We start from the raw sequence: 18968 nt of genomic DNA, 5'->3' as shown, positions 1-18968 counted from the left end.
ACACACACGGTGGGGGCAGTATACATATAGGTTCTGGGCTTAAATTCAAGGCCTGGACATTGTCTCTGAGCTTTTTTGCTGAAGGCTAAGACTCTACCACCTAACCACAGCTTTACTTCTGGCTTTCTGGTAGTTAATTGAGTCTCAGATTTTCCTGCATTGGCTGGCTTCAAACCATCATCTTCAGATCTCAGCCTCCTGAGTAACTAGGTTTACAGTTGTGAGCCACCCACATCTGGTGCCTCCCCTTTTTTCTGAATGTAGGCTCAATGTCTGCCTGGGCAAAACTAGACTGCAGTGCCACAGTTCCCTCACAGCTAATACTGCAGGCATGTGATATAGTGCCCAACTTTTTATTGGTTGAGATGAGATCTCAAGTTGGCCTTTGAACCAGGATCTTCCCATAATCAGCCCCACAAGTAAGTAGTGCTCTACTGGACCTAATTGCTTTACACATGGTTAGTGATTTCTTTTTGCTCCTTAGGATCCTGTACCCCAAGACAGGCATCAGCAATTACAAAAGTACTTCTTCCAGAGACACTCATGTTGTGTCATGTGCAGTTCAGTAATACTTTGCTAGACATTCCAGCAAGTAAAGTCTTTCATGTTCATTCAGACTACAGCATGGAGAAAGGTGGGATCCAGTAGTTTTCTCCTTATTTACCTATGTGTACAACTATCACTTGTTTTATTTGACATGAAACTATGGCCATTTTTGTTCAATCTGTTGAACAAAATGGACTGAACCATCTCACCAGCATGCAACACTGTTAAATGATTGTTTCTGAACTGCAGGCTATTCCAAGCAAGAGTAGTATTACCAAGTGGAATGCAGAGATGGGTATAACTTTTAAGATGCCTTGATATAAATTACCTGACCTAAAATTAAGATGTCAAATGTAAAGCACTGGCAGGATAGTGCTCACTGGTCTTTAATCATAGCCCATTCTGAAACTAGTGAAAGTAAAGCTTTTAGCTTAGGGTAAGAGTACTTGCCCACCATGAGACCCTATCAGCTACACACAGGCACACACAAACACCGTTACATAGAAAAGTGATTACTCTCAAGTCCTTCACTGCCCTGTATGTACCATCTTACTTGGCATTTTGACTTAGTGGTAATGGCACCATTATACATCCTGTGGGATTGTTTTTTCCTTTGGGTTAGTTTTCATACAACTGAAAGCTCAAGAGAGATTCACATTTCCTCTTGAATTTGGCATTTCCTTTAAGCCTCTGGGCTTTCCTGCTGTTTTTTTTTTTTTGTCAAGGTGATATACAGAGGGGTTTCAGTTATATAAGGTAATGAGTACATTTCTTGTCCACCTTCTTACCCCTTCCTCCAATTTTCTCCTACCCTTCCCCCCAATTTTCCTTTTTATTTCAGGGGTTTATGTCTGCCTTATCAAGGTCCGTCCACAATCAGAGGAGTTGCTCCAGGCCCTCAGTATGGCTGATACATCAGTCTATGGGTGGGCAACACTGGTCAGTGAACGTGGCAAGAATGGAATGCAAAGAATCCTCATTCCTTTCATCCCAGCCTTTCACATTAACCAGTCAGAACTGACTCTTAACCACAAAGACACTGGGGAGATAAAAGTATTGGGAGTGGACAGAGTTCTTGAAAACCTAGAGGTATGTTTCCCTCTATACCAAAATAGGGATTTGAAATTCATTCTCATTCCATGGTTAAAATTACTAAGTTACCTAATTTAATAATTACCAGGTTTTTTTTCTGCCAGTTCTGGGACTTAAACTCAGGGCCTGGTCACTGTCCCTGAGCTTCTTTGGCTCAAGGCTAGCACTCTACCACTTGAGCCAGTCCCACTTCAGGCTTTTTCTGTGTGTGTGGTACTGAGGAATCGAACCCAGGGCTTCTCGTGCATGCTAGGCGTGCACTCTACCGCTGAGCTATCTTCCCAGCCCGAGGAATTTTTTTGTGTAATGCCCTAGGGACAGAACTCTAAGGGTCTTATACTCTTGCTTAGCTTCTTTTGCACTAGGCTGGCACTATGCTAGCTGGAAATGTATTTCCAGCAGTTTGCTGACTGGAAGTGAGACTTTTCTGCCATAACTGGCTTAGATCTGTCTCCTGATTAGCTAAGACTACAGGTGTGAGCAAACTATTCTGAAGCTGACATCTGATAGCAGCAAGCAGAAGCCAGTAGGGCAGACAAATCCTTAAGACTGGGCTACAATTTACTAGCAAAAAGCTAGAAATGGATGTTTTTGGTTTTTTGGGGGGGGAGGAGGGGTCTGGTCGTGGGGCCTGAACTCTGTTCTTCAGCTCAAGGCTAGTGCTCTACCACTGGAGCCACAGCACCAGTTCCGGCTTTTTTCTTTTTGTTTATATGGTACTGAGGAATCGAACCCAGGGCCTCATGCATGTAAGGCAAGCGCTCTACCACTGAGCCACCTTCCCAGCCCCTAGAAAGAGATGGTTTTTGACTCAAGAGAGTTGAGTGCTACATACGAGTTGAAAACGCTGGAGCGGAAGATGCTGAGTTCAAGCTCTAGTACTGCCACGCACGCGCACTCATGAAAACTTGTTCCCTTCACAATTGAGGTTACTCAGGTTAGACTAAACTTTAAATCAACTGTGAGCTGGATAGCTAGAAATAGACCTTAATTCCTGTATAAAATTCAAATACACTGATTCTTCTTTCAATTTTTTTTCTACCTTTTCTCCAAGGTTTTCCCTAGCTCCCCTTTTCTACAGGTCTCGGGCCACAAGCACTCTCCCTTCACACCAGGCCTGGATATCTACCTGGTAAGAGTTGTCAACTTCACTGCCTTGCAGCAGATGGAATCCCCTGTTTTCATTAATATTTCCTGTGCACTCACCAAACAAAGTGAGGCTGTGGTAGTGAGAGCCATGAAGGATAAATCTAGTAAAGGTAAGTATGGGGATGCCCAATGTGTAGTTTTGCCAGTCCTGGGGCTTAAACTCAGGGCTTGGGCACTGTCCCTGAGCTTTTTTGTTCAAGGCTAGCACTCTACCAGTTGAGCCACAACCCTCCTTCCAGTAAGAATGTCACTTTCATGCACAGGCTATTTAATCTGGATGGTAAGTCTATTATTCAGTTTTGCTAATGGAAAACAATCACTTGGGAAAACTACTGAATATGGCTAGGTTTTATGCTAGTAATACTATGAGGTAGGTATAGTGACAAAGGCCTATAATCCTAACACTAAGGGAACTGCCATGATTAGCATGTCAGCTTGGGATACCCAGAAAGACCTATCTCAAAAAAATAAAATAGGGCTGGGAAGGTGGCTCAGTGGTAGAGCGCTTGCCATGCATGCCTGAGTCCCTTGGTTCAATTCCTCAGCACCACATAAGCAAAAAAGAAAAAAAGCCGAAGTGGCGCTGTGGCTCAAGTGGTAGAGTGCTAGCCTTGAGCTGAGGGACAGCGCCCAGGCCCAGAGTTCAGGCCCCACGAGCGGACCCAAAAATAAATAAATAAAATAAAATATACAAATCTTAGCCTTGGGGCTGGGAAGGTGGCTCAGTGGTAGAGCTCTTGCCTTGCATGCATGAGGCCCTGGGTTCGATTCCTCAGCACCACATAAGCAAAAAGAAAAAAGCCAGAAGTGGCACTGTGGCTCAAGTGGTAGAGCACTAGCCTTGAGCTGAAGAGCTGAGGGACAGTGCCCAGGCCCAGAGTTCAGGCCCCACGACTGGACCCAAAAAAAAAAAATCTTAGCCTCGGTGGCTCCCACCTATAATCCTAGCTACCCGAGGCTGAGATCTGAGGATCAGTCTGAAGCCAGTAGACTGGGAAGGTAGCCCAGTACTGGGTTCAACTCCTCAGCACCACATAAACAGAAAAAGCCCAAAGTGGTGTTATGGCTTAAGGGTAGAATGCTAACCCTGAGCCTTAGAGAGCTGAGGGAAAGCACCGGCCTAAAGTTCAAGCCCCTTAACTGACAAAAAAAAAAAAAAAGACACTAGAAGTGGCTGTGGCTCAAGTGGTAGAACACTACCCTTGGGCATAGAGGCTCAGGGGCAACATGGTTAATTGGAGATAGTCTCATGGACTTTCCTGCACAGGATGGCTCTGAATCACAATCCTCAGACCTCAGCCTCCTGCGTAGCTAGCATTACAGGCATGAGCTCAGGGCCTGGGCACTGTCCCTGAGCTTGCATTCTACCACTTCAGCCACAGTGCCACTTCTGGCTTTTTTTTTTTTCTTTTCTTTTTTGGTACTGGGGATCGAACCCAGGACGCCACTTGCTAGGCAAGCGCTTTGCCACTGAGCTACATCCCAGCCCACTTCTGGCTTTTTATGTTTATGTAGTGCTGAGGATTTGAACTCAGGGCTTCACACATGTTAGCAAGCACTTTGGCACTAAGCTACATTCCCAGTCCCCCCCCTTTTTTTGGGGGTCCGAACTCTGAGCCTGGGCACTGTCCCTCAGCTCTTCAGCTCAAGGCTAGCACTCTACCACTTGAGCCACAGCACTACTTCCAGCTTTTTTTTGCTTATGTGGGGGGCATCGAACCCAGGGCCTCATGCATGCAAGGCAAGCGCTCTACCACTGAGCCACCTTCCCAGCCCCCCCATTCCCTTTTTATGTATTGTTTTAACCCTTCCAAGTATAGATGGCACTTTTCCTTTTCTTCTAAGAGCTAAGAACAAAGAATATAGCTTGGTGGTAGGGCTCATACACAGCATGCACAAGACCAGATTCCCATCTTGGGAACCAAAAAGGAGGTAGACAAAAAGGATTCCAGAGTCCTACCAGTAGAATTCTCAATATATGACATATTACAATATTGAGTCTATGGATACACATACTCCATAAAGCTTTAATGGGAGATATAAAGTCAGTAACATAAATAAGCTACAAATACTGTCAGAAGAATGCTACAAATACTCCAGATGCCATACTCATGTTCTGATCATTATATCTCAAAATTTCACTTAATAGATGTATACCTAGGTTGGCATTTTTTTTGGGGGGGTGGGGACTTGAATTAAAGGTGTGGGTGCTGCCTCTTACCATTTTCTGCTTAAGGGTGGTGCTCTACCACTTGAGCCACAGCTTAACGTTATTAGTTAAATGGACTCACATGGACTTTCCTGGCCAGGCTGGCTTCTAACCAAGAACCTCATTCTGAGAATTATAGCATGAACCACCCACACCCAGTTTATTCTTATGACCATGTCCTCAAATGCAGCATCTGCTTTGTCTTACAAAATAACTTTTCGGTTATATCCAATGTGTAGATCATTGTGCAAATCCAGGTGTCTTCAAGCGGTTCGTTGGTTCTTACCAGATCCTCCTCTTTACCCTCTTTGTGGTGTTGGCATCAACAGCTTTCATCTTTCTAGGTAAGGAGTCCTTATGTCTGCACCGTGGACTTTGACTTGGAAATTGACTTCATTTTATTGCACAAACTGAGGATGAAAATTAGCTGTTTATCATGCCTAATTTATGAAAAGGAAATGACACCGAGCTATAGCCTCCCTAGCTCACCCATTACTTCTTTACCAAAAGTAATAAACTGAGTATAGCAAACTATGAATAGTGGAAACTCCTACTAATAAACCTTGAGAAAAACAGGTACTGTTGTTCCAATCCATGGCTAAGGAGTCAAGCAATATAACATATCACTATTGCCCGCCAATAGTCTCACCTGTGCTTTTATCTTTAAGTTGAACTGAAATTTCCCATTAGTAGTGTACTGCCACTCAATTGTAATTCCCCCCAGTATTGGAGGACTTAAGATAGCCAAAGTCCACACTCAAGCACCTTTTATAATTCAGTGGTTCCACTTAATGCTTACGTCTGTGTACATCCTATATACTTCCAATTATATCTAATTACTACAGATGCCTATATTCCCTATATTAAGGGAATAACAAGGAAAAAAAGGCCTCAGGTACAATCCTTGGATAGTAGAATAGACACAGTGAAGTGAATTGAGTCATTACCTTTTATCCTAAACCTGGGTTTATAAAGGACTTTACTCAAATTCTTAATGGTTCTTTGTTACATCTCCCTTTTCCAGCATATAGTGCTGTTCTAAATAAGATACAGACTGTTCCAGTTGTTTATGTACCAACTATAGGAGCAACACAACAAGGTAACAGCCACTGTCCTCATCTTTGAGCTCAGATACATCTTTACTTACAAGTCATTATTTCCATTCCCTCTTTATCTCTAGGTTCTTATACTACCACATGTCCTCCCTCCTCTCCTTTCCTGAGTGCACAGCCCCCAGCAGGCCAGAGCCGACTACAGCATTGGCTATGGACAAGAAGGTATTAATGTGTACTTGGACAAGTCACCCATAAACGCAGGAAAATGGGAAGTTTCGAGCTCTAAACAAGGAGAAGCCTAGCAGCAAACTATACTAATTCTCTAAAGGCTGTTGAAAAGTGTAAATAAAGGATGTGAGGGCTTTTTGTTAACTTTGTTGGATTGTTTTAAAGATGAACAGTTCTTAATATTAGGAAAACAAATCACAAATAAACTTTATCTAGAACCTTAAGGTCCCAAATAGACTTTTTTGAAGTTACTTGGCCACTTACTTGCCTCAAAAGACTAGCATTCTTCTCTTCTGGTTGCCCCTGAATACTTGAGGCAGGAAGTTCCTAAGCAGTTAAACAAGACAATGAACATGATATATCCAAAATGTGTTTATTGGGACGGTTTCCCATTCATCTTGGTTCACGGTGCTTTTAGTGCTGCTTCCTTCTGAAGGAACATCCTGGAAGGAAAAAGTACAAAGGTTACATGACTTCCACCTATCTACCCTCCCCATTGCCTCACCCACCTCCACAAAATTACATGCCACAGTAAGGTACTCATTTTCCAACTCCACTAGCTATACCTTATTTATCTATATACCATTTCCTATTTGCCTGAGCCTATTAGAAACCATTTAATCAAAACCCATCAATCCTAGCTTTACTCAACAGTGCTGACACACTAGCATACTATTTTGATAATGCCTATTTGTATAAAAGACAGGAAACACCTTCTTTACAAGTCAGTCTACAGTTACATGTATAAGATTTCTCACTAAGGAATTCTAGGACAAAAAGCACCACCTGGGAAGGCCACCAATGACTCACAGCTTTAATTGTATCTACTCAAGAGACTAAGATCTGAGAGTCACAGTTCAAGGCCAACCTGGGCAGTTAAGCCTGAGGCTCTTAATCTCCAATTAATACCAAAAGGCCAGAAGTGGAGCTATGGCTTTGAGCACAAATGTACTCAGGGACAGCAGCCAGGCCATAACCCTGAAAGGGTCTTTAACAAAAACAAAAACCACAGCATCATTTAGACCATTTACCTTCTGTAAGCCTTGCTTTTCCTCCTGTAGGCTGGCAGAGGACAGTAGAGCAACCAACACACAAAACTACTGTTTGTGCATGGCTAAAGACCGTGGTGATTTTATAGCATCCTAGAAAAATATAGTCAAGCAGTGAAAGGTTAATAGTTTTCAATGGCCACCCCTAATCATTTCTAACTCGTCCCACTGGTGTTTCCTGTGGAATATGGAGACTTCGATGGGGAATCATTAACTCCAAACACTCCAAAAACTGCACGTTACTAGTCACATACATTTTAACTTTCATAAATCAGGAGTAGCAGTGTATCTATTTTACAGACTACGAACGCAGGCTGACAAGTTGCTTTAAGGATAAAGCACAAGTGACACTTCAACTGGTCCCCGTTGCTTTCCCACTGTCCGGCCAGTCAACTTACCTGGGCATTTCACATCCATGAAGTAGGAATTGGGGCTCTGCACCAGGCGCTTCTTCTTGTGTTTCCTCTTCTCCTCTTCAGGAGAGGGATGAAGGAGATCCTTTGCGAGCTAGGAGGCAGGAGCGCGGAGATTTAGAAAGCAACGGAGAAAGGAGGGAAATAAAAAGTTCCTACGGTCACACACCGGGGGAAAGTCGCCCCTCGCCGCCCCTGGCGTCTGCGCAGCTGGGCCGCCATCTTATCTCCTCCCCGCCCCCGTCAATACGGGTGGCCCTCGGCCGCAGCGGCTCCTGGAGTTAAACGCCCTAAGAAGTGCAGCGAGTCTATAAATGGGGCTGCTCCAGGACCCAAAACCAGCGTAAGGAGGGGCACGAGCACCACAGAAGGAGCACTTAGCCGAAACCTCGCCCAGGGCACTCACAGGCATGTTCTCGGGAGGAGGTCGTCACCGCCGGAAAGGAGCGAAAGCGGAAATCCTGCCCCTTATATAGGGACTCTCACCGGAAGTGGCGTAACGAGCTTGCCCCGCCATGTTGGGAAGGTCAGAACCTCGTCGGAGTGGGGCGTGGCGGGGCCGCCATTTGCAGAAGGGATCGATGGTGGTCGCTTCGCAGATGAGGCGTCGCCATGTTGTGAGTCCCGTATTGAGCTCCTTCGAGGGGTTAAGGCACACTGGCTGAAGCCTGGTAAACGGAGCAGCCGAGGCAACCGACACAAGACCGCGCCATATCGAGGACTTGTTTTATTTTTCAATTACCGATATTGCTTACTATTTAGTAATTCTGCATGTAAATAGTCTATTTAGTATTCTATTAGGGCTGGGAAGGTGGCTCAGTGGTAGAGCGCTTGCCTCGCATGCATGAGCTCTGGGTTTGATTCCTCACTCAGCACCACATAAGCAGAAAAAAGCCCAAGTTTTAAGATGCTAGCCTTGAGCTTAAGAGCTGAGGGACAGCGCCCAGGACCGACTGTATATACGTGTGTGTGTGTGTGTGTGTGCCACTTAATAATCATGGATAAGCCTCACACCTGTAATGCTAGCTACTCACAAGGCTGAGATTTGAGAATCCGAGTTCAAAGCCAGTTTGAATGAGAAAGTTGACTGAGACTCATCTCCATTTAACCACTTAAAAAAAAAAACAAGTAGAAGGCCGGGCGCTGGTGGCTCACGCCTGTAATCCTAGCTACTCAGGAGGCTGAGATCTGAGGATCGCGGTTCAAAGCCAGCCCGGGCAGGAGAGACCGTGAGACTCCTATCTCCAATAAACCACCAGAAAACCGGAAGTGGCGCTGTAGCTCAAGTGGTAGAGGGCTCGCCTTGAGCTGAAGAGCTGAGGGACAGCGCCCAGGCCCAGAGTTCAAGCCCCACGACCGACAAAAAAAAAAAAAAAAAAAAAAAAACAAGTAGAGCTGGTTATGTGGTAGCCTGGATCATGGAGCTGGGTGCTGGTGGCTCTTGCCTATAATCCTAGCTATTCAGGAGGCTGAGATCTGAGGATCGCGATTCAAAGTCAGCCAGGGCAGGAAAGTCCATGAGACTTTTTTTTTTTTTGTCAGTCTGAGGGCCTGAACTCTGAACCACCTTCCCAGTCCATGAGACTCTTATCTCCAATTAACCACCAGAAAACAGAAAGTAACCAAGTAGCCGTGTGGCTCAAGTGGTTGAGTGCTCACCTTGAACTGAAGAGCGCTGGGACAGTGTCCAGGTCCAGAGTTCAAGTTCCATGACCAACAAGAAAATAATGATAAGAGGGTCTGGGAAGGTGGCTCAGTGGTAGAGTGCTTGCCTTGCATGCATGAGGCCCTGGGTTCAATTCCTCAGCACCACATAAGCAAAAAGAAAAAAGCCGGAAGTGGCACTGTGGCTCAAGTGGTAGAGCACTAGCCTTGAGCTGAAGAGCTGAGGGACAGCGCCCAGGCCCAGAGTTCAGGCCCCACAACTGGATCCCCCCCAAATAATAATAATAATAATAATAATAATAATAATAATAATAATAATAATAATAATGTGGTTTGAAGCCAGCACTGGGAGCACAAGCCTATAATGCTAGCCTCTTAAGAGGCTGAGATCTGAGGATTCTATTTCAAAGCCAGCCAGGACAGAAATCCTTGAGACTCTCTAATTAACCACAAAAAGCTGAAGTGGAGCTGGGAATGTGGCCTAGCGTGCCTAGCATGCATGAAACTCCTCACTACACATAAACAGAAAACACTGCAAGTGGCACTGTGGCTCAAGCAGTAGAGTGCTAGCCTTGGGTGAAAGCAGCTCAGGGACAGTGTCCAAGCCCTGAGTTCACACCCCAGGACTGAAAAAAAAAAAAAAAAAAGGCTGGAGCTGTGGTTCAACCACCCCTTGTGGTTCAAGCTAGCCCTAAGCAAAAAGAGTTCAGGTACAACACTCCGGCTGATAATTCAAGCCCTATTACTGGCACACACACATATTAAGACTAAAGTCTGAAAGAAACTAGCCATGCAAAGATCTTATGCTGCAAGGCTAGAATGAGTCTGGCATAGTTGAAAGAGTAAGTCAGTAGTTACCTATGATTTGAAAGCCTAGGGGAGGATCTTATTGGAGTTACAATAAAAGCAGGTATACACCAGCCTAAGTCTTAGAGAGAGGTAAATAGAACAATAATATATTGCTGGAAGTGCAAAATCCAGACCCAAGCAGATAGAAAGATAGAAAGAAAAAGACTTTTATAACTTTTATCAGAATAATTCATGGTAACTGAACAATTGTGTGTGTGTGTGTGTGTGTGTGTGTGTCCTTGTGCTCTTGCTTAGCTTTTTTTTTTTTTTTGGTCAGTCATCAGGGCTGAACTCTGAGCCTGGGTGCTGTCCCTCAGCTCTTCAGCTCAAGGCTAGCACCCTATCACTTGAGCCACAGCACCACTTCCAGCTTTTTTCTGCCTATGTGGTGCTGAGGAATCGAACCCAGGGCCTCATGCATGTGAGGCCAGCACTCTACCACTGAGCCAACTTCCCAGCCCCCTGCTTAGCTTTTCTATTGAAGGCTGGTGCTCTACCATTTGAGCCATGTTCTCGTTTCTGGTTTTTTGCTAGTTAATTGGAAATAAGAGTCTCACGGTGGGACTAAGAAGGCAGCTCAGTGGTAGAGTGCTTGCCTCCCATGCATGCGTCCCTGGGTTTGATTCCTCAGCACCATATAAGCATGAAAAGCTGGAAGTGGCAATGTGGCTCAAGTGGTAGAGTGCTAGCCTTGAGCTGAAGAACTGAGGGACAGTGCCCAGGCCCAGATTTCAGGCCCCACAACTAACAACAACAACAACAAAAAAAGGAGTCTCATGGTTTTGTCTGTACTATAATCCTCAAATCTCAGTCTTCTAAGTATTTAGGATTATAGGCATGAGCCATCAGCGCCTGACTATACTGAGTACTTAAGGGACAGGTGAAACATGGTTGTGTCAAGGAGGAAAAATTTGGAAGGAATTGAGGTAAAAGATAGGAGAGAAGCCGGGCGCTGGTGGCTCACGCCTGTAATCCTAGCTACTCAGGAGGCTGAGATCTGAGGATCGCGGTTCAAAGCCAGCCCGGGCAGGTGAGACCGTGAGACTCCTATCTCCAATAAAACCACCAGAAAACCGGAAGTGGCGCTGTAGCTCAAGTGGTAGAGCGCTCGCCTTGAGCTGAAGAGCTGAGGGACAGCGCCCAGACCCAGAGTTCAAGCCCCACGACCGACAACTGAGGCTTGGGCACATAGCTCAGTGGTAGAGTGCTTGCCTAACAGGCACAAGGCCCTAGGTGGATGCTTAGGACTGGGGAAAAATAGAATTGAGCTGTGATACACATTTGTAGTCCCAGCAGCTAGGGAAGTGGAGGCCAGGAGACCCCTTGAATCCAGGAACTAAGGAACTGAATAGCTGTTACTGAGAAGAGGGGAACATGGATATAAAGAACTGGAGGTGTGACTCATGTGATAGAGGACTTGTGTAAAAAAGGGGCAGCCCTGAGTTCCAATTGTCAAAGCAAAACAAAGCTGGGCACCTGTGGCTCATGCCTGCAATCCTAACTACTGAGGAGGCTGAGCTCTGAGGATCACAATTTGAAGCCAGACCTGCAGGAAAGTCCAGGAAAGTTTTTTTTGTTTTGTTTTGTTTTGCCAGTCATGGGGCCTGAGCTCTGGGTCTGGGCGCTGTCCCTCAGCTCTTCAACTCAAGGCTAACACTCTACCACTTGAGCCATAGCACCACTTCCGGCTTTTTTTTTTTTTTGCTTATGTGGTGCTGAGGAATAGAACCCAGGACCTCATGCATGCAAGGCAAGCGCTCTACCACTGAGCCACTAGCCCTCCATGAAAGTCTTATTCCATTTAACCACCTAAAAACCTTTGAGCTATATAGCTCCAAATGGTAGAGCACTAGCCTTGAGCAAAAAAAGCTCAGTGGCAATGTCCAGGCCCTGAGTTCAGGCCCTGCAGATGGCACAAAAAAAGAAAAAGCCAGGCACTGGTGGCTCATGCCTGTAATCTTAACTATTCAGAAGACAGATCTGAGAATCACCAGGTCAAAGCCAGTGAGGGCAGGACAGTGAGATTCTTATCTCTAATAAACTACTCAGAAAAAGCCAGAAGTGGTATTGTGGCTCAAGTGGTAGAGAGCACTAGCCTTGAGTACAAACAGGCTCAGGGACAGGGCTAGGCCCTAAGTTCAAGCCCCAGGATTCGCAAAAAAAAAAAAAAAAAAAAAAGGAGGAAACAAAACATGGTCATAGGTAACAAAGTAAACTGACAAAAGATGCTTTCTCATAACTAGTACACATTTTTATGATAGAGACATATCTTTAGAAAAGCATATGGGGAGAAAAATACAGTCAGAATTTCATCGTATATACCACAAAATTAGGAAAAGTAAAGGAAGGGGTAGGCCAATGGGGGGAGGGTGACACTGATGGGACCTATACAATCAATAATCAAGATACATTATATTCATAAGCTGCTTTGTTAAATGGCACCTCCTTTGTACAACTACTTTTTTTTTTGTCAGTCATGGGACCTGAACTCTGGGCCTGGGCGCTGTCCCTCAGCTCTTCAGCTGTAGACTAGCGCTCTACCACTTGAGCCTCGGCCCCACTTCCAGCTTTTTCTGCTTATGTGGTGCTGAGGAATCGAACCCAGGGCCTCATGCATGCAAAGCATGCAAAGCTCTACCACTGAGCCACATTCCCAGCCCCCTGTACAACAACTTAAATGTAATAAAATATTAAAAAAAGAAAGCAAGGTTACTTTGAATAATGTTTTCCAAAGGTCAAGATAAAAATTCTGTTTCTTTATAGCAATGTTGTCTATACTTAAGAGTCTAAGTTGCTAAATCTCAACTTTCCCAGACCATTTTGAATAGCAAGATGCCAGACACACTGTCCCATTACCATTTACAAGCGATGTTCATTCATACATATATATATATGCATATATATCGACATAAAGAATGCTTAGGGGCTGGGAAGGTGGCTCAGTGGTAGAGCGCTTGCCTTGCATGCCTGAGGCCCTGGGTTCGATTCCTCAGCACCACATAAGTAAAAAGAAAAAAAAAAAAAGAATGCTTAAATCCCAATCTCTGTGTTCTTGAGCTATCTGATCAAAAAAGAAAAATCACACACCAGAAGGCCTCAAAACGAAAACTCTTCGGACTGAAGAACCATAATGGGGAAGAGGAGATACAGGGAGGAAGGCTGTGTGTAGTTTGTTTTGGGGGTGTAGCGGGTGGGCTGATTTATAACTAGCTTCTAACTATAACTAATGTTCACTGTGTTCCACCAGGGGGCAGATGTGCCCAGTAAATCACTTGCCACTTCTGGGCTCCCGCTCTTTCCAAAGGGAGCTGGAGTCCATAAAACTGAGGGCGTGAGAACACCCAACACTAGGGTTCCAGGACCTGTGGCCCGGCCTCGGGAAGGCTTCTGAGCGACCTTGAAAACCCAGCTTCTGCTTTTGATGACTTTCCAGTGCCAGCCCCAACCTCCACCCTCTGAGTCCAAATTCTTTGCCCTTCCCCTAATTAAAAAAAGAAATCTCTTTTCCCGGTCGTTTGGTTAGCCCTGGGCTTCCCTTCTCCCCAGTCTCTCCAGCCAGAAGAACTGACAGGAACGACCCGAGAGGAACCGCAAGCTCTCGGCAGGTAGCAGGGCCCGGGCCGGGAAGGACCGGAGCCGGAGGACCCGGGGCCCGGCCCGGCCCTCGCCTCGCCGGCGGGAGGGGGCGGAGTCGGCAGGAGTTGCCGCCTCTCTCTTTCCCGGAGCTAGGGCGGAGAGGGAGGGAAACTTCTTCCTGGCCTGGGCTCGGGGCCCACTCGGTCCGCCAACCCTCCCATTCCTCCTCCAACCAGTGCCGAGCCCTTCCCCACCCCTCTCCCCGAAGCCCCCAGTGTCCGCCATGGCCAAAGCCTACGACCACCTCTTCAAGTTGCTGCTGATCGGGGACTCGGGGGTGGGCAAAACTTGTCTGATCATTCGCTTTGCAGAGGACAACTTCAACAGCACCTACATCTCCACCATTGGTGAGACCACACTGACCTCCGATTCCCCCTGCACCTTACTTAGGGACTCTGCTTTTCTGTCCTCTTGGAAAATCACTTCTAACTCCAGCCCCTGACCTCTGGCTCGACGCCCCCCCCCCCAATACTGGTCTCTAACCTGTGACCTCTCTGAGGCTCCCTCCCCTAACTGTTCACCTAGGGCTCTCCATCTGCTCTTCAAACCATTCCTGCCTCCCTCTACCAACAGCTGTCCTCACTTCTGCTGGCCAATTCTTTCTGTTCCGCTAGCTTGCTCCTTGCATCCCCTCACCTTCAGATCTGTTTCCCAGGTTCCCTCCCCTCTACAGGGTTTTGGGAGGGAAGGTGGAACTGTGTGGCTGGGTATCTGGGGATGGGGGTGGCTGTTTGACTGTGATCATGAATATGCATTCGCCTGTTGCTGGGAATGAGGGGACTTTTGGGGTCTCTGAGTCATCCCTCTGGTGACTCATCCTTTTCTCTGGATCCCCCAGCAGGCTCAGAGGAGGTTCCTAAGTGTTTCTGCTTAGTGCTGTGTCTCCTCTCTTCCTCTCATTTTTCTTTATCTCCTCTGGCCTGGGAAATAAGACCAGGAGAGCCTCAAAATAATTCTGGTTACAAAGAGAAAGGAAATCTATCCCTCTCTCATACCCCAGACTCAGGAGGAATCCTGGTGAATCTTAATTCCAAGTGGATCACTAGTTAGTTGGCAAAGACTGGCCAACTACCTTTTCCCTTATTCGCTGTGGTGTGTGTGTCGCTGTGGTGTGTGTGTGTGTGTGTGTGTGTGTGTGTGTGTGTGTGTGTGTGTGTGTGTGTGTGTGTGTGTGTGTGTGTGTGTGTGTGTGTGTGTGTGTGTGTGTGTGTCTTGGGGCTCAAAGTCTGATCTTGGGCACTGTTCCTGAGTTTTTGTGCTCAAGACTAATGTACTACCACTTGAACCACAAAGCCACTTCTAACTTTTTGGCAGTCAATTGGAGATCGTTTTATGGACTTCCTGCCTGGGTTGCTTTGAACCTCGATCCTCAGATCTCAGCCTCCTGAGTAACTAGGATTACAGATGTGAGCCACAAGCATCGGCCCTTTTCTCTTACTCATTACCCCATAATGCCAGGAGGGTAGTGAGTACCGACAGGTTCTATGAAAACAGAAGGAGAGAGGAATAAGGAATGTGAAAATAATATTTGGGAGGAGATAGAGGCTGAAGCCTAAGAATTGTCAGCTGGCCTAGCCTTATGCTCCTTGCAGAATTTATACCTGGTGGGGGGGAAGGGGTACATAAAGTAAAAACATTATGCTTGCTATATAAATACAGCTTTGAGAAAAAGCCTCCTAAATGTCCACTTCCAACCAAGTTGCTTCCCCAAGTACCAGAGGCGCTGCCTCTGGTCTCTCCCACCATGCTCTTCTATGCATACATACACTCATCTGGACTTCGGTGCATACATTTCCCCCCTAGGAATTGATTTCAAGATACGTACTGTGGATGTGGAGGGGAAGAAGATCAAACTTCAAGTCTGGTGAGTACACACTTCCCTCCCCATGTCCATACACACACCTAGCCAGCCTTCCCCATTTACCGCCCCCCCCTTTTTTTGTGCCAGTCCTGGTGCTTGAACTCAGGGCCTGGGCAGTGTCCCTGAGCTTCTTTCGCTCAAGGCTCACGCTCTACTCCTTGAGCTACAGCACCACTCCAGCTTTTTCTGTTTATGTGGTACTGAGGAGTCGAACCCAGGGCTTGCTGTATGCTAGGCAAGCACTCTACCACTAAGCCACCTTCCCAGCCTACAACCCGTTGTTTCTATTTTGCTTCGCTTGTCCTGCTTTCCCTGTGACCGCTTTCTACCACCACTCTTCATTTATTTGCTTAGTCAGCTGTCCTTCCATCTCTCTTCCTGTTCTCCCAGCCATTTTAAGCTGATTTGTAACTGTTGATTCCCTCAGGGTCAAATCATTCTCTGAACTTGAAAGCAAATGTCTGTTGAGCTACCGTGTAGAAACAGGGCAAAAATAATTAAGATTTGACTCCAATACTATTGATATCTCTAAATTATAGTGGTTACAAGGCCAGGTATAGAGGTTTGACTAAACTACACAAGGAAGTTGGAGACCCTGAAGATATTCAAGGGTTTAGCGGAGAAATTGTATTATAGATAAGAGCAGATAGGGGTTCAGATCCAGGCTCTGATTTATAGTAATTATCCACTTTCTCCAAATCTCTTTCCTCACTGGGAAATGGAAAATAAAACAAGACTTGCTGGCATAGGGTGAGTTCTGGACAACATGATATATGCACATAAAAAAATGCTACTTTTAAGCATGCTTGGCACAGAGTAAGCATTCAATGAGTAAACAAAAGACATCCTGTTGTTTGGTCCTCTACCATCTCTCAATAGCAACCCAAATGTCTTTCATCCTCTTCCTCCTTTACCATTTCCTGATTCTGGTCTTTCAGCCCCACTATGTTGTAAAAGCTGAAATTCTTAGGGAAGGAATTTTATGCTTGGAGAGACCCCTTTCCTCTATCCCATCCCATGGAAACTTCTTCTTCAGGGACACAGCTGGCCAGGAGCGATTCAAGACGATAACTACTGCCTATTACCGTGGAGCTATGGTATGAAGTGTGGGTCTAGACAATTGCTGAGGACTTGGGATTAGAATTAGTTTTTGTTTTTGCCAGTTCTGGGGCTTGAACTCAGAGGCCTGGGCTCTAACTTTTGTGCTCAAGGCTAGTGCTCTACCACTTGAGCTACAGCTCCACTTCTGGCTTTTGGGTAGTTTATTAGAGGTTAAGTGTCTCACAGACTGTCCTGCCTGGGGTAGATTGGTACTATAATCCTCAGATCTCAGCTTCCTGAGTAGCTAGGTTTACAGGTGTGAGCACCAGTGTCTGGCTTAGAATTTGTTTTTTGAGTACAGAAGGGTCAAGTGTTGGGGCAGGTAAAAATGGAGGCACAGTATGAGTTGCAAAGAATACATATAGCTTATGTTTAGCCTGGGAGTGGGATTTGCTGGGTCACCTAGAAGGTAGTGAGAAACCTAAATAGGACTGTGGTCTAAGGTAAACTTCCCTATCCCCCAGGGCATTATCCTAGTATATGACATCACAGATGAGAAATCCTTTGAGAATATCCAGAACTGGATGAAAAGCATCAAAGAGGTAAGGACCCTCCAGAAGAGATGGAGGAACTGAGTCAACACTGTAGGAGGAGAAGGCCAGGATCCAACTTTTTTGTCTTACCCTTCTGCTCCCAGAATGCCTCTGCTGGGGTGGAGCGCCTCCTACTGGGGAACAAGTGTGACATGGAGGCCAAGAGGAAAGTGCAGAAGGAGCAGGCCAGTAAGGTGAGGGCCAGGCTGGATGATGCTCTGCAGCAGGGCTGGGAGAATGTACATGAGGTCCAATTGGAGAGGCCTTTGCTGCTGCCCTTTATCCAATGCTGTCCTTCCTACTTCACCCCCTACAGTTGGCCCGAGAACATGGAATCCGATTCTTCGAAACAAGTGCCAAATCTAGCATGAATGTGGATGAGGTGAGACTCACCTTCCTCCCCACCCCCACCCCCCAAGAGATGGACTATTTTGAGATAGATTGATCCTTCTCTCTGATCCATTCTGAATAATCTCTCATTTAGGCTTTTCGTTCCCTGGCCCGGGATATCTTGCTTAAGTCAGGAGGCCGGAGGTCGGTGAGTTGGTTCTACTGAGCCAGGTACCACTAATAGGAGTAAAAACGGAGGAGGAAATCAGTGCTAAGGCTTCCCATGTGGGTCAACTTCGGCTTATAGCCTCATACCCCCAAGGAGCCTTTCACACCGTAACCTGCTCTTTTTGCCCGCAGGGAAACAGCAACAAGCCCTCCAACACTGACCTAAAATCCTGTGACAAGAAGAACGCCAGCAAGTGCTCCCTGGGCTGAGGTCTTTTCTTTGCCTCCTACCCTGAGCCTGGAGGCTCAACCTGAGGGAGGCGGGGCTGAGGTGGGGCTGCACAGGACAGAAATATTGGTGGAATTGGATGGATAGAGCAGTAGGTGGTGTGGAGAATGAGAACCAAAAATGGAAAAAGGGAGAAAAGGAATGCAGGGGCAGGGAGACAGAGGCGAAAGGATCAAGAAAGTGAAAGATGGTAGAGAAGGTAGAAGAAGAAAGAAGAGGGAACAGAGAAAAGATGGCCCCAAGTCTTAGACCCTTCTTTGGGTTGTTGGTTTTTTGTTTTGTTTGCAGGTGTCTAACATTAATGTAATATATTGATTTATTGTGTTACTAGATTCAGGTGTTAGGTTCCTGGGTCAGGCTGCCAATCTCAGAAGGTTTGTCACTTTGCATGGTCTTTCTTAGTATTAAAGACCACTATTTGCACAAATGACCTGTGTGGATAACTTTCATTATTGTCAGAATTGTTCTACATTCAGAACAATTCTTGTTACTTCAAAGTGGCTGGTCCACTAAGTCTGGCAAGCAAGGAGCAGGAGGCACATGAGGACACATGACCCGAACAACTGATTCCCAGAGGACCACGATGGGCAGACAGACTTGTTCTAAGTGCAGGATATTCCAAGGGAGAAGGACCAAAGTGTAGCCTCAGGTAACAGTAGGATCTAATATGGTCTTATCCAATGATGTGCTCAGAGTCCATTGAGTTATATGTAGGTACCCCTGTTACTTGTAGATGGGAGAAAATGAGCCAAAGAAGAGATTCATTTACTCATGAATAAATGAGCATCTACTTTT

The 18968-nt window shown here is 46.0% G+C and overlaps 3 protein-coding genes across 5 annotated transcripts in view; 2 read left to right on the top strand and 1 right to left on the bottom strand.

The window, feature by feature from the left end:
* Nup210l (nucleoporin 210 like) overlaps window positions 1-6497 on the top strand; it is a 91147-nt gene extending 84650 nt beyond the window's left edge. The window contains exons 35-40 of the mRNA XM_070013824.1: window positions 485-634; window positions 1388-1635; window positions 2693-2897; window positions 5236-5340; window positions 6021-6095; window positions 6177-6497. Coding sequence (XP_069869925.1) covers window positions 485-634; window positions 1388-1635; window positions 2693-2897; window positions 5236-5340; window positions 6021-6095; window positions 6177-6280 — 887 coding nt within the window. The 3' untranslated portion in view covers window positions 6281-6497. The remainder of the gene's footprint in view (window positions 1-484; window positions 635-1387; window positions 1636-2692; window positions 2898-5235; window positions 5341-6020; window positions 6096-6176) is intronic.
* Window positions 6498-6635: 138 nt separating this feature from the next.
* Window positions 6636-8205, bottom strand: Rps27 (ribosomal protein S27). The gene is made up of 4 exons (XM_070013928.1): window positions 8148-8205; window positions 7727-7835; window positions 7311-7421; window positions 6636-6722 (listed from the first exon to the last, which is right to left on the bottom strand). Exons 1-4 carry the CDS (start codon window positions 8151-8153, stop codon window positions 6694-6696), a joined length of 255 nt encoding a protein of 84 aa, XP_069870029.1. The 5' UTR covers window positions 8154-8205; the 3' UTR covers window positions 6636-6693.
* Window positions 8206-13971: 5766 nt separating this feature from the next.
* Rab13 (RAB13, member RAS oncogene family) lies at window positions 13972-18603 on the top strand. 3 transcript variants are annotated; one of them, XM_070013753.1, is made up of 8 exons: window positions 13972-14238; window positions 15695-15755; window positions 16789-16849; window positions 17318-17395; window positions 17491-17580; window positions 17703-17768; window positions 17871-17924; window positions 18077-18603. In XM_070013753.1, the coding sequence occupies exons 1-8, from the start codon at window positions 14115-14117 to the stop codon at window positions 18152-18154; spliced, it is 612 nt and encodes a 203-aa protein (XP_069869854.1). In that variant the 5' UTR covers window positions 13972-14114; the 3' UTR covers window positions 18155-18603. The 3 variants fall into 3 exon arrangements, with proteins under 3 accessions (XP_069869854.1, XP_069869853.1, XP_069869852.1); XM_070013752.1 differs by having other exon boundaries at window positions 13991-14238; window positions 17871-17947; window positions 18077-18161; XM_070013751.1 differs by having other exon boundaries at window positions 14012-14238; window positions 17871-17920.
* The last annotated feature ends 365 nt before the right edge of the window (window positions 18604-18968 follow it).

The sequence above is a fragment of the Dipodomys merriami genome, unplaced genomic scaffold, assembly GCF_024711535.1.
Source record: "Dipodomys merriami isolate MVZ:Mamm:240054 unplaced genomic scaffold, mDipMer1.0.p SCAF_92, whole genome shotgun sequence".
Taxonomy (NCBI): Eukaryota; Metazoa; Chordata; class Mammalia; order Rodentia; family Heteromyidae; genus Dipodomys; species Dipodomys merriami.
The sequence above is the reverse complement of the archived record's forward strand: the minus strand, read 5'-3'. Positions and strand labels throughout refer to the sequence as shown.